We start from the raw sequence: 21,511 nt of genomic DNA, 5'->3' as shown, positions 1-21,511 counted from the left end.
CCCTAAAGAAAACATCACCTAGTTTTTATGTCATTTCACTGATTTTTTGTTTTTATAACGAGGATATAAACATGGGATGGAACTGTATGTAGAGTGTGGCATTAGGATCAATGGAGAAGTCTCTGACTTTTGCAGAATGAGGTTTAGATCTCATTTCCAGAAAAGCTTAATTCCAGAGTCAGCAAAAGTATGTTTCAGCAGAATTACTTGGTAGTGCAGTGCAATGCAAAATCATGAGCTTCAAGTTTAATTAGCAGTGTGATTCCATTGTCTCTGTCACTAACCAAGCACTTCCTGGACTGGACTTGTGGACCTCATGAAGGCCCTTATAAGGATGATGTGTGTTGGTGTGGGTGCCTCAGTCTGTAAGGCTGGGATTCAGGATTTGAAGGGGTGTGGGCTGACACACAAATGGAAATGCTATTAGAAATATAAATTTAGAAGGCATGGGGGGCGAGGGGGGGGACAGGTGGAGCCTCTTTTGTGAAGAGCACTCTGACCTCTGGCCAGTCCACTTTTTATTCACTTGAATACACATTTTCCCTTTAGCAATGCATACAAGCATATCATAGGTAAAGTTTGGTAAACAGGAAAAGGATTTATCAGATTAGGGAATTGCCTTGAGCCATTGAATCCATATCAGGGCAATATTATGCTTAGTTTCAGCCCTGCTGAATATCAAAGTCCATTGGCTTTCCAATGATTCTTTTTGCATTAATATGCTAACTGCTATTGGCTTTAGCCTCAGGCAGGTGGAGGTGCAGAGGACACCTATCCTTACTCTCTAAGGGAATTTTATCAACAGATATTAGAAGGAAAGTATTTGTCATATTATTTATTTTGAAATGTATGCAGTTGTGTTGGGTGTTTTTTCCCCTTGTTCCATCTGTCTTTAGCTCATCAACCCTGGTCCCTTCTCCAGCAAAGTCTTATCTTAACCTATGACATCTAGTTTGAACGATTCAAATAATCTCTTTTCCATAGAGCCTTTTCTTTCCTTTCCACAAGTAGTTGTTCCTTCCTCTGAATCCCAAAATGCCACACTTATTGGCATGGTGGCACTTTTTACTTTCAGTCTCATAATATCATTATTTCACATAGACCTACTTGCTCCCAGTAAATGTGTGTTGAATTTAATGGATTAAATATTTTTATCTAAACATTTATCATCTTCCAGTTTAATTTCACACTTAGTTGAAGCACCTACAATTTGTGAAGCAACATATGAACTTTAAGACACATCAGTGTGAGATTGCACCCTGTCTCAATACATTCATTTACAGTTTTCCCCAAAATGTTTTTAATAACAACAACAATAATAAATGCTTTATATGTATATACTCTGTCCTACTGAAATTATGTGCAGAGATTCTGCTATTAGGTATAAAGTGGTTATAATCCAGACCATCCTTTATGCATTCTTCTATTATTGGACCCTCTTTGTTTTGGCAGATACAAAAGTCAGGAGCCAGAGATCTGTATACAGACCTGCTTGATTTTACAGGATGTCTGGGATCACATCTATACCGTCAACTGGGACACTATCACTTTACCGATCAACTTGCACATGCCTACATACCCCATGCAATTTCTACCCTTTAGGTCCCAGACTAGGAGAACACTTTTCTAGTTTTCACAGGCAATGCACATAAACAAGTAATGGATGGAAGCAAGAGCAATGGCAGCCATCTTGAGCCAGCCTGTACCTTCCATGGAGGAGAAGCTCACTAATTCTTTGCTGAGAAAACCCATCTCACAAAAGCACATGCTAACTTCCTCCTATGAGGCATTTGATGAGGAGGTCTATTTTATTTGAGGTGGTTACAAATTGTTTTAAAACTATAGTATACTTATTTTTCTATCTTAAGAACTTCTAATTAAGCAATATTTACTATAGAATTTTTCAGTTAAATTCTTAACCAAGCTTCTAGGGATTAAGTTTGGTCTGTTTTGAGTACTTGTTCTCTTTCCAGATCAAAGAATTAGGCTCAGGTTTTAAATGTAATGCAACTTATAAATAAGAATTCAAAAAATCCTATATAATAAAAGCCTAGATGGCATCTCTTACACGACATCGGTACAAGATGGCCAGCACAAGATGGCCAGCAGGAAAGAGAAGTTGGGAGCAAGATCAGGCCTGCAGGGGAGATCAGTTTGGGGTGATCATGATGGCAGGGGAGCAGTTAGGGTCAATCAGGCTGGCAGGGAGAAGCAATTAGGGACAATCAGGTAAGCAGGCAGGTGAGCAGTTAGGAGCCAGCAGTCCCAGGTTGTGAGAGGGATTTCTGACTGGCAGTTTAAACTGGCAGAGTGATATCACCTGCAGGGTCCCAGATTGGAGAGAGTGCAGGCCTGGCTGAGGGACACCCCCCCACCATGCATGAATTTAATACACCAGGTCTCTAGTATTAAATAAAAGTATTAAGTCTCTGCCCTAGCTGGTTTGTTCACGGGTTAGAACATCAGCCCACAGACTGAAGGGTCTTAGGTTTGATTCTGGTCAAAATATGTACCTCAGTTGCAGGCTGCATCCCTGGCCCCAGTCAGGGCATGTGCAGGAGGCAACCAATCAATGTATTTCTCTCACATAGATGTTTCTCTCTGTGTGTCTCTCCCAATTTCTTTCACCATCTCTAAAATTTAATGGAAAAAAAAATATCCTCCAGTGAAGATTAAAAAGAAAAAAAAAGTTTTAAGCCCTGAGTTTTTACTGCCCAGCAATAGCTCCTGAATACTCTAGTTGGAGACATTTAAATGTCATCTTCTACCAAGCTTTTAAAGATTCTGAGGTACCCATTTGCACATTAATATGGTATTGAAGCAAAAGACTTTATTTTAAAGAAGAAATGAGCATCAGTAGATGAGTAGATTAAAAAACTGTGGTACATCTACACAATGGAATACTATGTTGCAGTAAAAAAAAGTTCTTATCATTTGCAACAGCATGGATGGAACTGGATTATGCTAAGTGATATAAGCCAGTCAGAGAAGGATAAATATCACATGATCTCACTCATTTATGTAATATAATGAACAACATGGACAAAAATAGATCTGATGAACAAAAATAGATCCAGAGACAAAGAAATATCAATCAGACCATTAAACCTCAGAGGGAAGGTAGGGGAGGGTGAAGCTAAGGTGGAAAGATCAACCAAAGGACTTGTATGCATGCATATAAGCCTAACCAATGGACATAGATAACAGGAGGGTGAGGGCATGAGGGGGGTGATAGGGAAAAGAAGGGTAATGGGGGAATAAAGACACATATGTAACACCTTAATCAATAAAGAATTTTTTTAAAAAAAGAAGAAATGAATTCATAGTTCAGTGTATATCTTAAAGATGTAAAACAATATCTTCTAAAGCACAGGGATTTAATCAGCCTTTCCCTTTAACTCCACATATCACTTTTAAATTGCCTGAGATACTAATTTCCTGTATCCCAGAGTTTATAAGAATCTGAATTCAATTTTGTTTTCTCCCCTTTGTCGTCAGAATATTGTGTGTCTTGAGGTCTAGATTGTACAAGTTTCTTATAAGAGAGGAATTGAAATGGGATAGTTATTTAATTTAAGCACAATTATATCTGATCTAGAAAATATAGAAGGAAAAAACCCTCAGGTTTTGCATAGAATATATGAAGATACTCTGCTCATGTTTGTCTTAAATAATTTCATAAATTAAGCTGAACACATTCAGGGGATGTCACAGCTCCCTGCACTGTTCTCAAGCCTAATTCTGTGTATCACACCAAGCCAATGGAGACCAGAGGTGGTGTCTCCACCCTAGAGCAGCGTTCTCCTTCACTTTCAATCTTTATGGTTTCTATAGTGGAGTAGCTTGGATTCTGGAAATGTCTCCAGTTGAGATGCTGTAGTATTAACCTGCACTATAGAAATCCCTTTTGTTTCTTTCTGCCAATGCCACTTACCAATTTTAACATCGGGTTGGCTCACATCTTCTGATAGGAAAATCCATCTGTTCATTCACTTGGGATTGTTTTACTATCAGCATAGGCTGTACTGCAAACAGGAATTTGTTTCCACCCAGGAAAATGCTTTTCTTTCATTGAAATAAGGAAAAATGTATTAAACAAGGTAATTAACACTAGAAAAGAAAATGAGTGACATTCTTTCTACATTGTACTTTTCTTGTACTTGAATATTTTAATTATTTATCAGCATTGTAAATTTTTTCTTGCTGTCTTTTGCTAAAAATGCATTATCACTACTATCTTGTTTTTCTATAGCATGACTGAATTATTTGTAAAGTTTTACTTTCCAGTAGCCAGTGTACATTTTAAACAAATAGCCAAAGTAATCATAAATGGTTTTATATTCTGTATAATTATGCAAAATTTTTAATTTCCACATAGGGTAACTATAAGATTTAATTATTAATTACTAAGAAGTCCTAAATTATTTTTCTATAATTATGTTTCTTGCAATATGAATTGGGAAACAGCATGGGTTGTAGAAGTTCATGCATAGGCCACAAATCTGATCTGGATAAATCCTGATAAATTCTGTGACTAAGTGAGGTATACTCATCACTTTCTTCCTCAATTGCTTATCCATAAAACCTTCCCTGTATGATTATTGTGAAAATTGAAAGAGATAGTGTATGTAAATTTAGTCCTTAATAAAATGCCTGACACAGACGTGTTGCTTCATGAATTTTCTATTAATAAGAAAAGTTTTAGCTATCAGTATTTTTCTATGTAACACAGTAATGATGAAAAAAATACATAAAAAGATAATTATGTCACTGAATATAAAGTGAGTATATTTTCATTGGTAACTATAAAAAGTTCAAGATCAAAATGCCTACAAAATAGTATTGAATAGTATTTCACTATAAGTGAAAAATAAAATTGATGAAAAGAAGTTCAACATCTAAGTAACAATGATCAGGTACTTTGAATTAAGCCCTCAGATCCTATAATAGCACTGATGTTTAAATGCTCAGGATCTACACATGTATTATCTAAGGAAATGAGCAATAGCTCAAAAATATTTTCTTTAGCTTGTGGAGTCTAGTGATTAATTAAACAGCTCTTTGAGTCATCAAAGATGCTCTAAAAAAAATCTGACACACACTCCCTACCGACAAGTGCTCTTCCTGTTTTTAAATCAGACTTCAATTCTTTGTTCTTTATTTTTTCAGGCTTTTGCATTGACCTGTCTTGGAAATGTTAAAAGCTGGTAAATGCTCCCTTGCCAATCCAGATCAATAGGCAGTATTTTATTGAGCAAGACAGATTTTCATTTTAGAAAGTAGGCTAGGCTACATAGTGACATTGCCAATAGCTGGTTATACATTATTATAGGAAGCAAGGATATTCATTTCATGGCTCAAAGGCTGCATGCTAGTATTTAACCAACAGTTTGCAAAGGTTTGCTACGTGATTTACCACATAATGCTGAAATTAGTCTTTGTCCTCAAGTGGTTTCCAGTAAAATGTGTGCCTCTTCTGGCTTCTCTTTCTCTGGGGAATATGTTTCCTGTCATTACTAAGACAATACCATTGTCATAAAGCACATGTGGTTTATACCTGTAGACATTTTACAACAAAGAATTAGTCAGAAACGTGGTTAGAACACACACCTTAGGGCCCTCACTCCAAGAAGCTGCTAGGACACCATCTCCTGCTGCCAGAAGTGAAAGAGGACAGATTTTTCTTTGATTAGTGCACTCTCCCCAAATAAAAGTTGGGCCTTCCTTTTTTGTATTTGTTGTCTAGCAATATCTTCTCTTTGTGTGTGGAGCACAGTGAAAGTAAAATGTGGTTAGAAAATCTACGAGCAGTATTAGAATTTTATATTTATACTAGAGACCCAGTGCATGAATTCATGCACCAGTAGGATCCCTGGGCCTGGCCTGCAAGATAGGGTCAAAACCAGCTCTCGGAAATTCCCCAAAGGGTCCCAAATTGCAAAAGGGCACAGGCCAGGCTGAGGGACACCGCTGGTGCACGATAGGGGCTGGGGAGGGATGTGGAAGGTTGGCCAGCCAGGGAAGGACTATGGGAGGGCTCCAGGGCATGTCCAGCCCATCTTGCTCAGTCCCAATTGGCTGGACCCCAGCAGCAAGCTTACCTACTGGTTGGAGCATCTGCCCCCTGGTGGTCAGTGCACATCATTGCAACTGGTTGAGTGGTCAACATCTGATCCCTGGTAGTCAGTGCATGTCATAGCAAGTAGTTGAGCAGCCTTAGCATATCATTAGCATATTACACATTGATTGGTTGAATGGATGACTGGACACTTAGCATATCAGGCTTTTATTATATAAGATTATAAATAAGATGCCAGATTGAGTTACTTCTGATGATAATGCTACATAAGTTAATTCAAAGGGTAGCCACTAGAACTCAAAAGCATTTTGAGCCTAGCTAGCATGGCTCAGTGGTTGAACATCAACCTATGAACCAAGAGGTCACAGTTTGATTCCCTGTCAGGGCATATGCCCAAGTGATGGACTCAATCTCCACTGTGGGGTGTGCAGGATGCAGCTGATCGATGACTCTCTCTATCTCTCTCTCTCCCTTCCTCTCTGAAATCAATAAAAAATATATATTTTTAAAAGGGTTTTGATGAATTTTTGTAAAATAATTTTCATACCATCAGATAAGTGCCAGATGTTTATGTTTGTCACACACAGGGAGTGACACATCCAACAATTTCAGCAAATGCATTTGATGTTCAGCTGTGAACATAACCCCTTTCATCTTCACATCCCCTCACCAGCACCCTTAATATTAAACAGAAGTACAGTAAACTCAGATGTGAAATCACATCCATCTTCTAATCAAAAATAAGGCAGCTGTGAAATAATGATATTTTTCAAAATAAGAAAACAGTGATTGGACCACAGCTGATTGGATTGAAGAAAAGCCGGTTATTTAATTATGGTTATTGTGTTTGTGAATTTTTATGGAAAGAAAGGAACTATTGTTAGGACAATGAACTCTCAAACCCAGAGGGTAGCTATATTTAGAACTCCTCTGGATTGTATCTTTGTCTTTCCAACTGCCTTTTTTAAGTCATCTGTCTTATCTCTTAGAATGAGAGGTTGCTAAGAGTTCATCAGAATTCAGAAAGCTAAATCACCAAGAGGATGGTCATGGCTGATCTTGAATAATTTTCATGACAATTGATTATTTTGGATTTAAGATGGCCAGAGATCAATATATTTCTTGAGAAATGTCTATAGAGGTGAGGAAAACCTGGTGTTGTAGGTAGGTAGGAATGGTACCAGGTGTTAGGCGAATGGGGTCAGACCAGACCTGGGTTCAGCAACCTCAGTACTTGAGTTCTGGTTAGGGAAGAATTCAGAGCCAAGACTTCAAGCATAAGAGAACATTTATTTATCAAGTCATAGAGGTGGAAGAAGTAAATTCTAGAAGAAATAGGCTTAGGAAACAAGTTATAGAGGTAAAGGAAAGACCCTTAGAGCTTGGGAGTGAGGAAAGTAATAGTAATGCAGAGGGAAGGCACTGTCAGGTCTCGGGAAAGGGAAGCAAAAGTTTTCGACATGCTTCTGGGAGGGAGAGCACACTGAATCCTTGCCCTAAGGGTTTAAGGGTGAAGATTTTAGGAGAAGTCTCATGGGAAGATCTTAATAGAATACTCAGCAGCTTTCCAGGTGTGTCTTTCAAGATTGTAGTCTGCAATAATTAACTGGTTAGTGACAGGGCAGGAGATCATCATTCAATGCAGTGGTCCTGAGGACAGTCTTGGGGTCACTGATCTGATTTTGTTGCTTTTCTGGGCCTGAAGCTGAATATAACTGAGGCCTATGTATCTCCAGAGAGAAAAGGTCAGGGGGTCCAAACTTCATGACCATGGATATTCGAGGGGTTGAAAGATCACCCTGGGGTGAGGTATCACCTTACAATTGTCTTTTGCTATGCACCTGGGACTTCTGTCCTGGTGACTTTTTGTACCTGGCTCATTGTCCTTGTTCTGTTCATGTCTGTTTAACTACCTACTACAATAGTAGATTGCTTAGGGTTTGTCATTTCATTCATTTATTTCCTTCTCCTTGCCTCTGCACTTCCTGCTCCTCCTTCTCCCTGGAACACTTTTTCCCTTTGTATCCACTTTGCACACTTCTGTTGTGTATTTTTCATATAGTAGACATCAGTGCCATCTGTGAAATGTCTATTGTACCTCTAGCTCTAATTCTCTGGTAAAGGACACATTCCCTCTTTGTGCTGCATCACACTTTCTGCACATTGCCCCATTCTGTAGTCATGTATTTGTGCTTCCCACACTCTTACTGCTCTTGATATCCTCACCACTTAATGCAGAACTTAGCAAAAGAGCAGTGTTGTTCACTGAATGAATGTCAATCAGGTTGAATAACAATGTTCACAGGTAGAATGCTGATTAAATAGATTATGCTACAACCTTACCATGGAATATCATAAAGCCACTGAAAATGATGTGGTAGAAAAATATCTTGACTTGGAAATATAGCCATAGAACTAAACAAAAGGAAGCTCATCAAACATAGAAGTAATATGACCACATTTTTATAATAACAAAACATATTCACATACATTTAGAAAAACCATACAAAACAAAACAAAAAAAACTCTGGGAAGCTATTCCTATCTATTTCCTAATGGTGGTCTTATGGAGATTTTATTTTCTTCTCTAACCTTTTTCCTTATCTTAAGAATTTTCAATAGGCATCTATTTTATATATAGAAACATAGATACTCTCTAAAGGAAATAATAAAAGTCTGGATGGAGATAAAACAAAAACACAATAGGATAGATTCAGCAGTGGAGACATTAACTACACACTTAATATTCTAGAGTGACAAGTGACTTACTCTGCCTATCAGACCTGAAAGTAAAATAAAAGTCACTAATATAAAAAAGAAAACACAACAGAGGAAATGATTAAGTCAAGAGAAATTTACACATTGAAGCATGCAGGCAGAAAAGACTTTATCTTGTGTTCAGAATAACAAATATTTTAATGGGTCTGGGAGATAGATACAGCAGGTGAGACTAAAAAGATAGATCAAGGACAATGTCATTATTAACTGAGTAGGCCTCACCCATAAGAAAGGTGTACATACAGACATGAAGTCCTTCCGAGTCTCCTGACACGGACACCAACAGTGTGAGCAGTGATGCTTCTGAGACAGAAGGCTATGTATCTCCTTCCAATCATCAGGTTTGGGAGGGTCTCTGTTAGGGCATTCCCCGTAGATACTAAAGGAGATAGTACTTAAAAGAACTTCCTCAACATTGGCAGAGTTCTCATAGTGCTGGGGAGGCTGTTTTGTTAGAGTCCTGGGTACCTTCTGATTTTAATTTCAGTGAGTCGCAGCTTTAATCATTTTGTGAGGTTGTCACTCATCCATTCTAAACCCAGTGGCAGTGATGTTAGAAAAAAAATTAAATGAAATGTCAAGTATCCCAGTGTGCTAAATAAAAGAATCTGCAATGTTATGTAGCACAGCAGGAAATTTTATGCAATTACATGGGGAGGTTGCTAATGTATTTCATTGTCATTGAAAAAAGAAAACTTTTTTTTATGACAGATCATGTATATGCCTTTGGGGCTTTTCTAGTTGAGAACTTGGATGCTTTCTGTGTTGGGTGCCTAAATTCCAATCAATTGCTTCTTCCTTTAAGTTAGCTGTTATTAATACTTAGGATTTTTATAGTTAACCACCAGTTAACTTCTTTTCTACCTGGCAACTAAATTGTATCCTAGAAACAGAATTTGAAAAGCAGGAATAAGGCAGTCAGGGAATAAAGTTCTAGAGTTATTTCAAATCTACCTTAGAAGTTTAATCATTTTCAAACTGAAGGGCCATTTGTAAGTTTGACAGGAAGAGTTTATTTAAATAGCTCTGCTTCATGCACCCTTGGACATCAAGATTTGAAGGGCCCTTCAGCTTGAAAGTGGATGTGGCATTGGACATGACTCAATGGATAGTGAGTAAAACATTAAGTGTTCTGAGAGTATTTGAAGCTATTTAGTGCAACCATTGTCCAGAGTACCCATTAACTTTCAGATTGCAACATTAGGAAATCAGAGAGTCCTTACAACTTAAAATCACCTGATTATTTGTCTGGGATTTAGTTAGATTTTGTGTTCCCAGAAAACATTAAAACACCCAGTTAAATTTGTATTACAAGTAAGCCATGACCTAGTTGTAGTATTATATGTTGCAAATATTACATGGGAAGTATTTATACTAAAAAAGATTTGTTTATCTGAAATTCAAATCTAAGAAACAAAAATTACTCTGCCCTCTTCATCTCTACTCCATTCCAGTTACACATCTAAGGCCCATTTCCCAAACCACAACACTCACAGTGCTTTCAAAGTCATTATTGTTCTGATCTGCATTCTATTTGCAAGGAGGTAGACTGCTCAATAGTGATGAAAAATAGGACAATGTTAGACTTGAGTTCTATTTCCAGGCCTCTCCAGTCTCCTATATGTGAGGTTATCTTGTTTACCTTGATTTTCTATTTGTAAAATGGCATATGTTGATGAGATGTTTGGAAAAGATTTTTAAACTCTCTGAAAACACAGCAACATAATATTGAACCCCTTTTTCTCTTTTGTACCAGGAATTAAATAATAATGGTTGCAGCAATGAGAAAGGTCTTTCCTGGCAATTGCCTACCTAGGGCAATTGGTGTCTCCTCCTATTTTTGCCTTTTGTTAGAGCAATGGGAAGGGAAATTTGGGGGTTGTTGATGCCAGAAGGAATTAGGATCTATTGATCCCAGGTTGATAGAAACTACACTATGGAGCCCACAGGGGAATATGCTCCAGGTGATGGGCAGCTGACCACATGTGTATTGTCTTGCAGGTGGATTTGGGCCTTCTGCGCTTTGTCACTGCTGTTGGGACACAGGGAGCTATTTCAAAGGAAACCAAGAAGAAATACTACGTCACCACTTACAAAATAGACATTAGCTCCAATGGGGAAGACTGGATCACCATTAAAGAAGGAAACAAGCCTGTTGTAAGTTTGGCTGCCATCCCTTCAACCAATTTATTCTTTGAAATGGACAATCAATTTTACTTGTTTGGGAGCTTTCAGTCTGGTCTGGTTCAGTTTTTAATTGATTTAAAATGAAAAGAGCAATTAGAGGTTTAAAGCTGACCAAAGGGGTGTCATGTTCCCAGATCCTGCAGCCAAAAGCAAATTATACGGATGTGTCCAAGAAAAGTCAATACTAGCCAAATTGTCAAACTCAAGAGTCACTTTATACAAGGAAAAGGACTATGCATAAGATGAATACTGTCCTCTTAGAATCATAGGAGTTTTGTTTTCTCTGTCTTTCTCCATTCTCTTTCATAGATTCATTCTTTCTTCCTTTCTGTAACAGGTTGGTTTTAGAAAAGTCCTTTTCATCTATCTTCTGTAGCTCACGAATTAATTTGAAAGTGTTTTTGGCTGCTTCTGTGAGAATACACTGTAAAAAAAGAAAAAAGCAAGTTAGTACATCATGTTCTCTAAGATCACATATATGCCACCTCCTCACTGCTTTAACCAAGGAGGAAAACCCCTGTCTGCAGGAGCTCTGCCCTAAATCATTTGGAACTGAAGTGTTTTGTCCTCAACCTGCCTGTTTACTTGAAGTTATGCTAGCTCTGATTTAGCAATCAAAAGACTTCTGAGAACTCACACTTGCTGTTTCTCCAAAATTAAAAGCTTGTGCGAGGTTAAGTAAAATGTAGAGAATTGATAATGATAGTAGCAAAGATCCAGGTACAGAAACTTGAAATTCTGGATTTGAGAAGAGGTCAGTTAACATGTTCTATTTCTCTCTGGAGCATTCATGGCCTTGACTTACTCCTGGCCCTAAACTGAGAAAAGCCTCCCAGTGTGAAGTGAGAGAACTATTAATTCCCTTTGATTAGCTGCAAAGCCCTCAATCTTGTTTAGGGGAGACAAGATTGAAGGGGATACAGATATGCAGCTGCTCTGTGGGAGGAAAGTTTTGTGATCATGCAAGTTTAAGGCCACTGTCTAGCTGGTGAGGACATGAAATCAGTCCTCTATTGGGAAAGAAAAACAGTCATAATCAATATTCATGGCAATTAAGCAAGTAAATTCTACCCTGAGTTTCATGGCTTATTCTTGTTTTGGAGTAGTTTTTGGCAGACATGCTTTAATTTCAAACAAATAGATTAGAGGTGTGGATGGGGGACACACTAATGCTAAGAACACACCACAAGCAAGAGAATCCAGAGAGCCCTACCAATGTGACTCGGTGGTTGAGTGTTGACCCATGAACCAGGTGGTCTGAGATTTGATTCCTGGTCAGGCCACATGCCTGGGTTGCTGGCTCAATCCCCAGTGGGGGACTTGCCAGAGACAATTGATCAATGATTCTCTCTCATCATTGATGTTTTTATCTCTCTCTCTTCCTTCCTCTCTCTGAAATTAATAAAAACATATTTTTAAAAAAGAGAGCATGGGAGAACTGGACTCTGACCTTCAGGACATTTCCTTAAAAAATTAATGCTGCCCTAACTGCTTTGGCTCAGTGGATATAGTGTCGGCCTGTAAACTGAAGGGTCCCAGATTCAATTCTAGTCAAGGGCACATGTTCGGGTTGTGGGCTCCATCCTCAGTAGGGGGCATACAAGAGGCAGCTGATCAATGATACTTTCCCATCAGTGATGTTTCTATATCTCTCTCCATCTCCCTTCCTCACTGAAATCAATAACACACACATACACACACATATATATATATTGATTTCTGCAAGTGGCTACTGAGGCTGTGCTCACAACACCACCACTGCCACTGCCACCTGCCCTGCCCCACCCACGCTTTCCCTCTGGCAGCCACCTTGCTTTTCCTCCCTCTTCCTTCTAAGCTGTCTTCAGTCTTCATTCCTCCCTCCCTTAGCATATGCAAAGTAACCTCTATTTTTGTTTGGTTAATTTGCATACTTGCTCTGATTGGCTGTGGATGTAACGAAGGTATGGTTGATTAGCATTTTTTTATTAGTGTAGATATATATAATCTACACTAATAAAAGGGTAATATGCTAATTAGACTGAGAGACTTTCCTGACCTCCTTCCAGACAAAGCCATGGTGGCAGGGCCAAGGCAGAGACCAGGAGGGGGAGGCAGTTGGGGATGATCAGGCTGGCAGAGGGGCATTCGGGGGAGAGCAAGCCAGCATGGGGGGGGGGTAGAAGGGCTCGACAGTTTGAGGAGAGCAGGCCAGCAGGGGGGCAGTTGAGGGCAATAAGTCTGGCAAGGGGGCAGCTGAAGGTGAACAGGCTGGCAGGTGGAGCAGTTGAGGGCCAGCAGGTGAGCAGGCCAGAATGGGGGCGTGAGCAGGCTGACGGTGGGGGGGGGGGGGGGGAAGTTGGGGGTGATCAGGCTGTCAGGGGTCCAGTTGAGGGTGAGCAGGTGACAGGGGGGGGCATTTAGAGATGATCAGGTGGCAAGTGGGGTGCAGTTGGGGCAATTCAGGCCAGCAGGCATAGTGGTTAGGGGTGACCAGGCAGGCAGGTAGGTGAGCAGTTAGGAGCCAGTGGACCCAGATTGTGAGAGAGATGTCCAACTGCCAGTTCAGGCCCGATCCCACAGAAATCCTCCAAGGGGTCCAAGATTGGAGAGGGTACAGGCCAGGCTGAGGGACACACACATACCCCCATGCGTGAATTTTGTGCACCAGGCCACTAGTTTTATATATATATATGTGTGTGTGTGTGTGTGTGTGTGTGTGTGTGTGTGTGTGTGTGTATATGTGTGTGTGTGTATATATATATATATATATATATATATATATATATATATATATATAAATTAGTGCTACATCTCCAAGACCTTCTCTGAAGCTATTGTCCATTAGCTGTCCACAAGGCTCAGAGTGGTGTCAGGAAGCATACACAAGTTCTCAAGGGATATCTGGCAATGCACACAGCTCTTAATAGATGTCCACTATCAGAACACTCTGGCACACATAAGAGCTTTCAGAGTGGGAGGCAGAAAGAATATAGAAAGGTTCAACGAAGATAAAGACCTGGTATCTGTCTGAGCACTTTTATTGAACCTAATGAAATCTGAGCTTCCACTAGAGTCTAGTTATTATTGGCTACATGCTTTTCTCTATACATAGGGGCCTTTCAGCCACTGCCCTCTACCCTCTTTCCTACTTTCCTCAGGGAAAGCTGGCTGTACCTCAGCAGGAACATCCTGGGACCATCACAACCTCTCCATGTTGAATAGAATGCATATCCTTAGGTTGTTTTTAGAAAAGAAAAAAAAATTCCCTCAGTGTGAGCTGAGCACTGGTGCATGCAGTGCTCCTAACAGACTCCTGGGATTCCCTGAAGAGGGCTTGTTGACACGTTAAGCACCATAGTTTGGACTCTACTCTTTCTGGCAGCTACCTATTATTCTTTGTCACACAAAAATGCTCCCACACGGATTGTTTCCCAGAGAGAGACGCTGAAGTAGGATAGGCATCTGAAGTCCATCACAGGCTAGGATAAATTATGATATTATTTTCTCTGGAGAGGGATCAGGCTAACAGCCAACTTTGGAAAGCATTGACCCTCTTCAATTGTGCAGGCCACTTAAGCTAAATGAAGTAAAAACACCATCTTGACTTTTACAAGCCCTTTCTCCCAGGAGAAGAGCAAACCTTGGGAAACTATGGTTCTCCTCTATGAACTTATTTGGGAAGGTGGCGAGAAAACTCATGCCACTGACGAGCTCAGTAAATTTGAATTACACCACCTGAGAAGAAGAGTCTGGCCTGGCTGTGCTTGTCACCCACAGCATGTACCTGAGACAGCCACTTTCATACAGGCCATTCCCACTCCAGGGTCAAGTAGAATCCAGGAAAGTGATTTCACCTGAGGTGGTTCTACTGCCAGAATGTTCCACCAAGGCAAACAGTCTCTACTGCTTGGATATCTGGCCAGAGAATATGACTGTGGCACCAGGCCTGGCACCGTGGTCCTGACAAATACTCGTGGGAAATTGGTTTGTGACAGGCAATCATTATACCTGTGGTAGAATAAAATGACTCCTTTAAAACTAGACAGAAGCCCTAGGAAAGCTGAGTTCTAATTATGCATTATTTACAACTAAGTTTTTATTTTGACAACTAAAACAAAATTTTTCCAATAACTAAGAAAGTTTAAAGTAATTAATGATTGTCAGAGAAAAGATCTTCCATCAAGAAATGGGAGTGAGAGAAAGCCACTTGACCTTGTGCTATAGCAGGGAACATAGAATTTCAAAAAGCCAGGCCTTACACTGAATTAAAAAAGCAGACCTTCTGAGAGTTCCTGGGAAAGTAAAAAGAGGAGAGTTCCCATCAAATGTCCTTAGCATTTTATAGGTCCATATGATAAAGTTAATAATTGCCCACTTTTTAATATAATAGTGTGCATTTTTAAATAAGTATTACCTTTGTAACAGTGCTCTGGAGGTTCTAACCACTCTGAAAATTGAATGGATAATTAGGACAAACCTATCTAATAAAGAGAGAATATGCTAATTGCCCTCACACCATCACAAAGATGATAATGCCCACAGCCAATAAGGAGGGAATATGCTAATTGACTGTCACACCCTCAAAGATGGTGGCGCCCAGTCCCCTCAGCTCCCCAGCCGCCCAGGGCTGGCCCCAGGCACAGGCAAGTCTCAGATGGCAGCTGCCCAGTCACCCAGAGCGGCCTGAGGATCAGGTAAACAGGGCCAGCCAAGGCTTGCACTACTGGCAGTGGCAGCAGCAGAAGTGTGATGGGTTGTCACCTTCTCCTGATTGCCGGGTCACCTCTCATCCCTGAGGGCTCCCAGACTGTGAGAGGGGGCAGGCCAGGCTGAGGGACTCACCACTCCAGTGCATGAATTTTCATGCACTAGGCTTCTAGTTCTATATTAGACATGATTCTTTCTGATTGCGATCATTTAAAAAACAACACAACACATGATAAGTTATTAAAACCATCTCAACTTGGATAGACAATGTTGAAATTGTAAATAATTTTTACAAACATTTGTGAAAATGTATTTTGGATTTGTTTTCAATCCCAAAAGCCTATTATTAAAGGTCCCTTTCTTTTTTCATATAGATCTTTCAGGGAAACACCAACCCTACAGATGTTGTATTTGGAGTTTTCCCCAAACAACTGATAACTCGATTTGTCCGAATTAAACCTCTGACTTGGGAAAATGGTATATCTATGAGGTTTGAAGTATATGGCTGCAAGATAACAGGTAAGCTCCAGCTTAAAGATTGCCTAGTTATGATTTATATAAACTTTTAAATTCAGGAAGAGTCGTTTTGTATATATATATGGTCATTTTCATTTGGACTTAGACAAACCTGAGTTTCAATTCTACTTGTTGTATTCACTAGCTTATTTCTTTGGGCAATTTAGTACCTTTCAAAGCCTTAGTTCTCTCACCTGGAAAACAGTCCATACTCAGATACACCATTCAGGGCTCTTCTGATAATGGATTAGCTCATGGATATAAAGCACTTAACACAGCTGGCATGTGGTATGTATTAGTGAACTGGTGCCTTTCCACTAAACTGTAAACTTCATGAAGGCAAGTGCCATGCCTTTTATCTCTTTCTCTTAAGTGCTGGGCACACTGATAGGTACTTAGTAGATTTATAGTAAACTATTATAGGACCTCAGTGCACAAATGTGTGCACCTTGAAAGAAACTGTGGGCAGCAAGGCTGTGGTGGGCTCAGGGGCAGGTCTTTTTCATCCTCAATGTTTCTGCCTCCCACCATTGCCCCCGGTCCCCTGTCTGCCAGTAGCCCCACTCCCACTGCTGCTCCCATGTGCTGACAATGCTGGTCCCGCTTGTACTTGCTGATGGGCTGATGGCATGGTGCTATTGGGGTCAGCACCAGCAGCAGGTGTGAGCAGGGCCGGTGCTGTCAGTGGGTGCAAGTGATGGCTGCTGCCCCAATTGCCCCTCAGGAGCAAGGGGAGGTAGAGAAGCCCTCAGGGGAGTTGAAAGAGACGGCACCAAAGCTATCAGTGTTGGTGCCAGGCACCGGCAATGGGTGCAGGCAGTGGCAGTGGCTCTGGTGCCAACAGCAGGTGCAAGTGCCAGGCAGCACCCCAGTTACATAAAGAATTTCCAGTAACCATCAGAGGCTTACCCTGATGATAGCGACCAGCAACCCACCTTGGTCACCTGCTCCACCAGCCCGCCACAGCAGATGCCCACCATGTTCTGTGCTCTGCTACCTGCTGTCGACACCTGCCATGCCCCATGCGTACACCCTGCCTCTCAATGCAGGTAATATGGTTGTTCCACCATTTGGTCTATTTGCATATTGCATGGAATGTTCTCCTCCTGTTATTATATATCTTTTTAATTTTAAATTCTAGAGGTGGCCTCATTAACTACAGTTAAGGAGTTTAAATTGCAAGAATTTCTCCTCTTACTCACTAACTAACTACCTTGACAACTTTATCTTAGCTGTTGTCTCAATAGCTATCATTTATCGAATAAAATACTAATTTTAGAAATAAATTGGGCATTACTTCTAGTTTTTGAATTTGCTTATTCTGGCATTAATAAGACTTTAAAGTCTGTTAAATTTGCTACAAGTAGGTGGGTTATTTAAGAGATAAAGAAGGTGTAGTTTTAAGAGACTAAGTAGCTAAAATAAAAATTGGCCAGGTTAGGACAGGGCTAAAGGAAAAGAATGTCCTGCTGTTATTCTCACTGTATTGGTATGGCCATCAGAACTGTTATGACTTGTTCACTGGGAATTCTGAGGAAAATAGCAGCCACATCAGAGTTCCCTTTTATTTAAGTAAATATAATGCAATGTTTTCATTTTTAAAAGAGCAGTACAATGTAATCTTGAGAGTAAGTTTAAAACTTCAAAACAGAATCAATAACTGGTTCACCAAAAGTAATGAAAAGTAAACAACTTTTAAAAGTCTGTGAACTATCTTTTAATGTTATATTGGTATACATATTTAGGGTATTTAATTTCTCATTCCATGAAGGCCAACTCTATTGTTTTTATTTTTATCCTCTTTAGTATAATTATTTTTAGGTAAGGAAAATACTGATTTTTTGGAAGGGGGACAAAAAAAAAAAAAGTCACCCAGGCTATTTTCCATGAAATTGTAAGCAATTATAAAAGAACAAACTAAGTGGGGCTAAAATAAAACTACACTGTTTATAGTAGGCCCATTTTAGAAAGTAAAAGCTGACATTTGATTTCTTACCAAAATGTTATTTATTTCCATCATAGAGATGGACATGTTTATTGTTTTAGGACCTAAGTCTTAGAAAGGTCAAGGCTTGGAGGCAGGAATTGGGTGGGAGGGTTTGGAGGAGGAAAGGACATTGAAAAGTAAGATATAACCTTGGCTTTATTTTTTCTCAGAAGTTATATAAGGGCAAATTCTAGGTCATTTTCAAAGCATTACAAATTTAAGAGGTTCCCATAAATTTGCAGAGACAATGCCATTTTAAGTCAAAGTGGAAATTTATGGTCTATTACTCTATCTTAATTTCATGTCACTGTACAAAAAAAAAGGGGGGGGGGGGTAAACTTTATAAAAACTTCAAATGTGTTGGTCTGACCTGAATTTCCAGGATCTCCTTTTAGTTAAATAAAATACTTATTTAACCCTGAATGCTTTGTTTTCATTTTCATAAGGATTTTCTTGAGAGTTAATTATAAGAAAGTAGAGAGGCAATGTAAAGAGGCAAATAATGTATTTGTATTTTTTAAAATGATTAAATGACTTAATTATCTAACCAGATATCTGAAATAACATAATCTATTTTATAACTGTTGTATATAGCCTGAGGTTTTGTTTTGTTTTCCAAATAAGATACTGCCTTTAGGCTCATAGGGCTAGTTTGTTATTTGTGACCCCTACTTTATTTTAGATATTTCCTCTCTAGTAAGACAGTTACAATCTCCAAATAATTTATCAAGGCAGGCTTTTTTTTTTAAAGAAGCTAGCATGTAGTAATGATGGTCACATGGACAGAAGGTACACAGACATCCAGGCTTGGCTCTAAGCTATCCATTAGTGAATGTGTGACCATGACAAGATATTTAGTCCCTCTGACCTTCATTTCCTGGTCCGTAAGCTTAACCTTATTTCAGCCTGGCCAGTGTGCCTCAGTGGTTGAGTCAGGAGGACGTGGTTCTCTTTTGGTCAGGGCACATGGCTGGGTTGTTGTCTTCATCCCCAGTGTGGAGAGTGCAGGATGGACTATCTTTTAACATTATATAGGGTATTTATTTCTCTCCTTCTTTCCTCTCTAAAATCAATAAAAAATATTTTTTAAAAAATTAAACTTAATTCAGCCATAATAAGGATTCAGTGAAAGAGTATATATAACATATCTCGTTTAGAGTAAGTGCTTACTAAATGGTACCCAGTAACTAGCTAGTGCATAGTGGACAATAAATTGTACTTACAAATAAACACCGTAGTGAGAGAATTTTCTTTTGGATGCCATGTTCCCCTCATAGGCGGATGAAAGAAGTGGCCCTGGTGGACTGATTTTTTATTCTGTCCTATATGCCTGGAACATAATGGTGTTCCACGTGCTAATTTTTGAATGAATGAGTGAATGAATGAATTGCAGTTTTATCAATGCCTTCTGAGAAGCAAGTGATGGATCTCAAAATTTGAGATCCTCTTGAGGAGGCAGGTCCTAACACAATCTGAATTTTTAAAAACGATTGAATTAAAAGTTACCATGTGAATGCTGCACTTGACTTCCAAACTCTCCAGAACCCCCATTTTATTCTAATTTTTGTAGATTTAAAGTATTCAAAAATACTTTTTTGAAATTTTTAATCTTGGGTAATCCAGAATATACAATGATGTGTCATTCTATAGAGATATAAACAAGAATGTAACAAACTATTCTACTATATAAGTGATTGACAAAGCAGGTTTTATCATTTTGGCAAAGATGGAAACTGGTAAAATGCTCATTCAGGTTATTCCGTCAACTGAAGTTATTACCTTCTCATTCTTTGAAAATCGGTTAACTGAGAATTTGACTTATCAGTATATCTCAGTTTTCCAATTTAAAGTACAAAGATTTTATTATAAAAAAATGTTAGTGAAAACAACCATTTCAATTAACCATCCCAGACTCATCTCTTCTTTTCATCTAGGACTGGTTTTAAGCTTTGCAAACAGGGTTACCATGTAAAATATAAAATGTCCATTTAAGTCTTATGCAGATAAATGACAGATAATTTTTTAGTATAAATATGTTCCATGCCATATTTGGGACATGCTTATAATAAAAAAGTATTCCTTATTTCTCTGAAATTCTAATTTAGCTTGGCATCATGTTTCTTATTTTGTTTGTTTTGTTTTTATCTGATTGCTTGTTTGCTAAATCTGGAAATATTATTTCCAAAGGATTTGACATGCAGCCAGGCTGAAGTACATCTGACCCAGCCTACTACTATGGAAAATGTAATTAAATCCCTCCATCTCATTTACACCTTGAACTGTTAATTTTTTTTTTCCTCCCAAGCATTGCTGAAAGACTCAAAATTTCTGGTCAAAGGCCAATCAAGATTCCCTTTTACTGTTCTTTGTTGTTTTTGGATGAAACAGACAGACAGAAGGGATGGTAGTCTGTCCTCCAATGTATTCACTGGCCCAATAGGGGTTGGGTATGCTAGATTTGTGGGTTGTGAACTGCCCCCTAGCCAACTCTGAATTAGAGAAAGGATATTAATTTGGTAAAGGTTCTGCTCTTGTTACAATATTCAAGTTAATTGTGTTTTGCTTCAAATGGTAACATCTGGTCTTCATTACCAGCTAAACATTTCTTTATAAAAGCTAGTTTTGAATCAAGCAGGTGTGACCACATTGGCTAAAAATCTATTTTTAACGCTATAATTTTATAGCCCTCCCAGTAGTTTTTGTAAATCTTTTCATACGCCCCATTGAATTTATTGTTAGTTTCTAGATACCATTTGGAAAAGGTGCTTTGAAAATGGACAGCTGCCTTTTATTGTGTTAATAATTTGATTAATTCAATTAATATTTGTTGAGCAAATACTATTTATAAAGCAAGGCTTTATAATTTAAAAGAAATTTTTTTATAATTTAAAATAAAAAATTTAAATATGACTTTATTCTTCCATCAAGAGAACTTAAAACGTGGGGAGGCAAATAGTAGAAATCCAAGGAACTGAATGTGGCCATTGATATATGAGAAGACCTCCAGAAAAGAGAACCATCCCCAGTTGAAGAGATGAGAATAACTGACATGGCATTTGAAAATGGGTCAAGATTTTATCTGGTCAGATAGTCGGAAGGCCAAAATGCAAGGAACAGAATGAGAAAAAAAACCTCCCTATACCTGACACCCCTGGTGAAGAAGTTCTTCATTTCGGTTGCCTCTATCTAAAGGGGTAAATGAGAAGAGGGTATGCAAGGACATCCTATGGAAGGCCTGGCATCCTTGGTTGAAAGTGCATGCATAAACATCACAT

At 39.0% G+C, this 21,511-nt stretch overlaps 1 protein-coding gene across 5 annotated transcripts in view; it reads left to right on the top strand.

Moving 5' to 3' along the window:
- Nucleotides 1-21,511, top strand: part of NRP1 (neuropilin 1) — a 166,192-nt gene that overhangs the window by 103,277 nt on the left and 41,404 nt on the right. For 4 of the 5 annotated variants that reach the window (XM_036454087.2, XM_036454070.2, XM_036454098.2 and 1 more), the window contains exons 7-8: nt 10,859-11,014; nt 16,108-16,252. In XM_036454087.2, coding sequence (XP_036309980.1) covers nt 10,859-11,014; nt 16,108-16,252 — 301 coding nt within the window. The remainder of the gene's footprint in view (nt 1-10,858; nt 11,015-16,107; nt 16,253-21,511) is intronic. The other variant, XM_036454107.2, reaches the window with a different exon arrangement.

This window comes from Pipistrellus kuhlii, unplaced genomic scaffold (genome assembly GCF_014108245.1).
Source record: "Pipistrellus kuhlii isolate mPipKuh1 unplaced genomic scaffold, mPipKuh1.p scaffold_m20_p_1, whole genome shotgun sequence".
Lineage (NCBI taxonomy): Eukaryota > Metazoa > Chordata > Mammalia > Chiroptera > Vespertilionidae > Pipistrellus > Pipistrellus kuhlii.
This window is presented reverse-complemented; position numbering and strand designations above follow the sequence as displayed.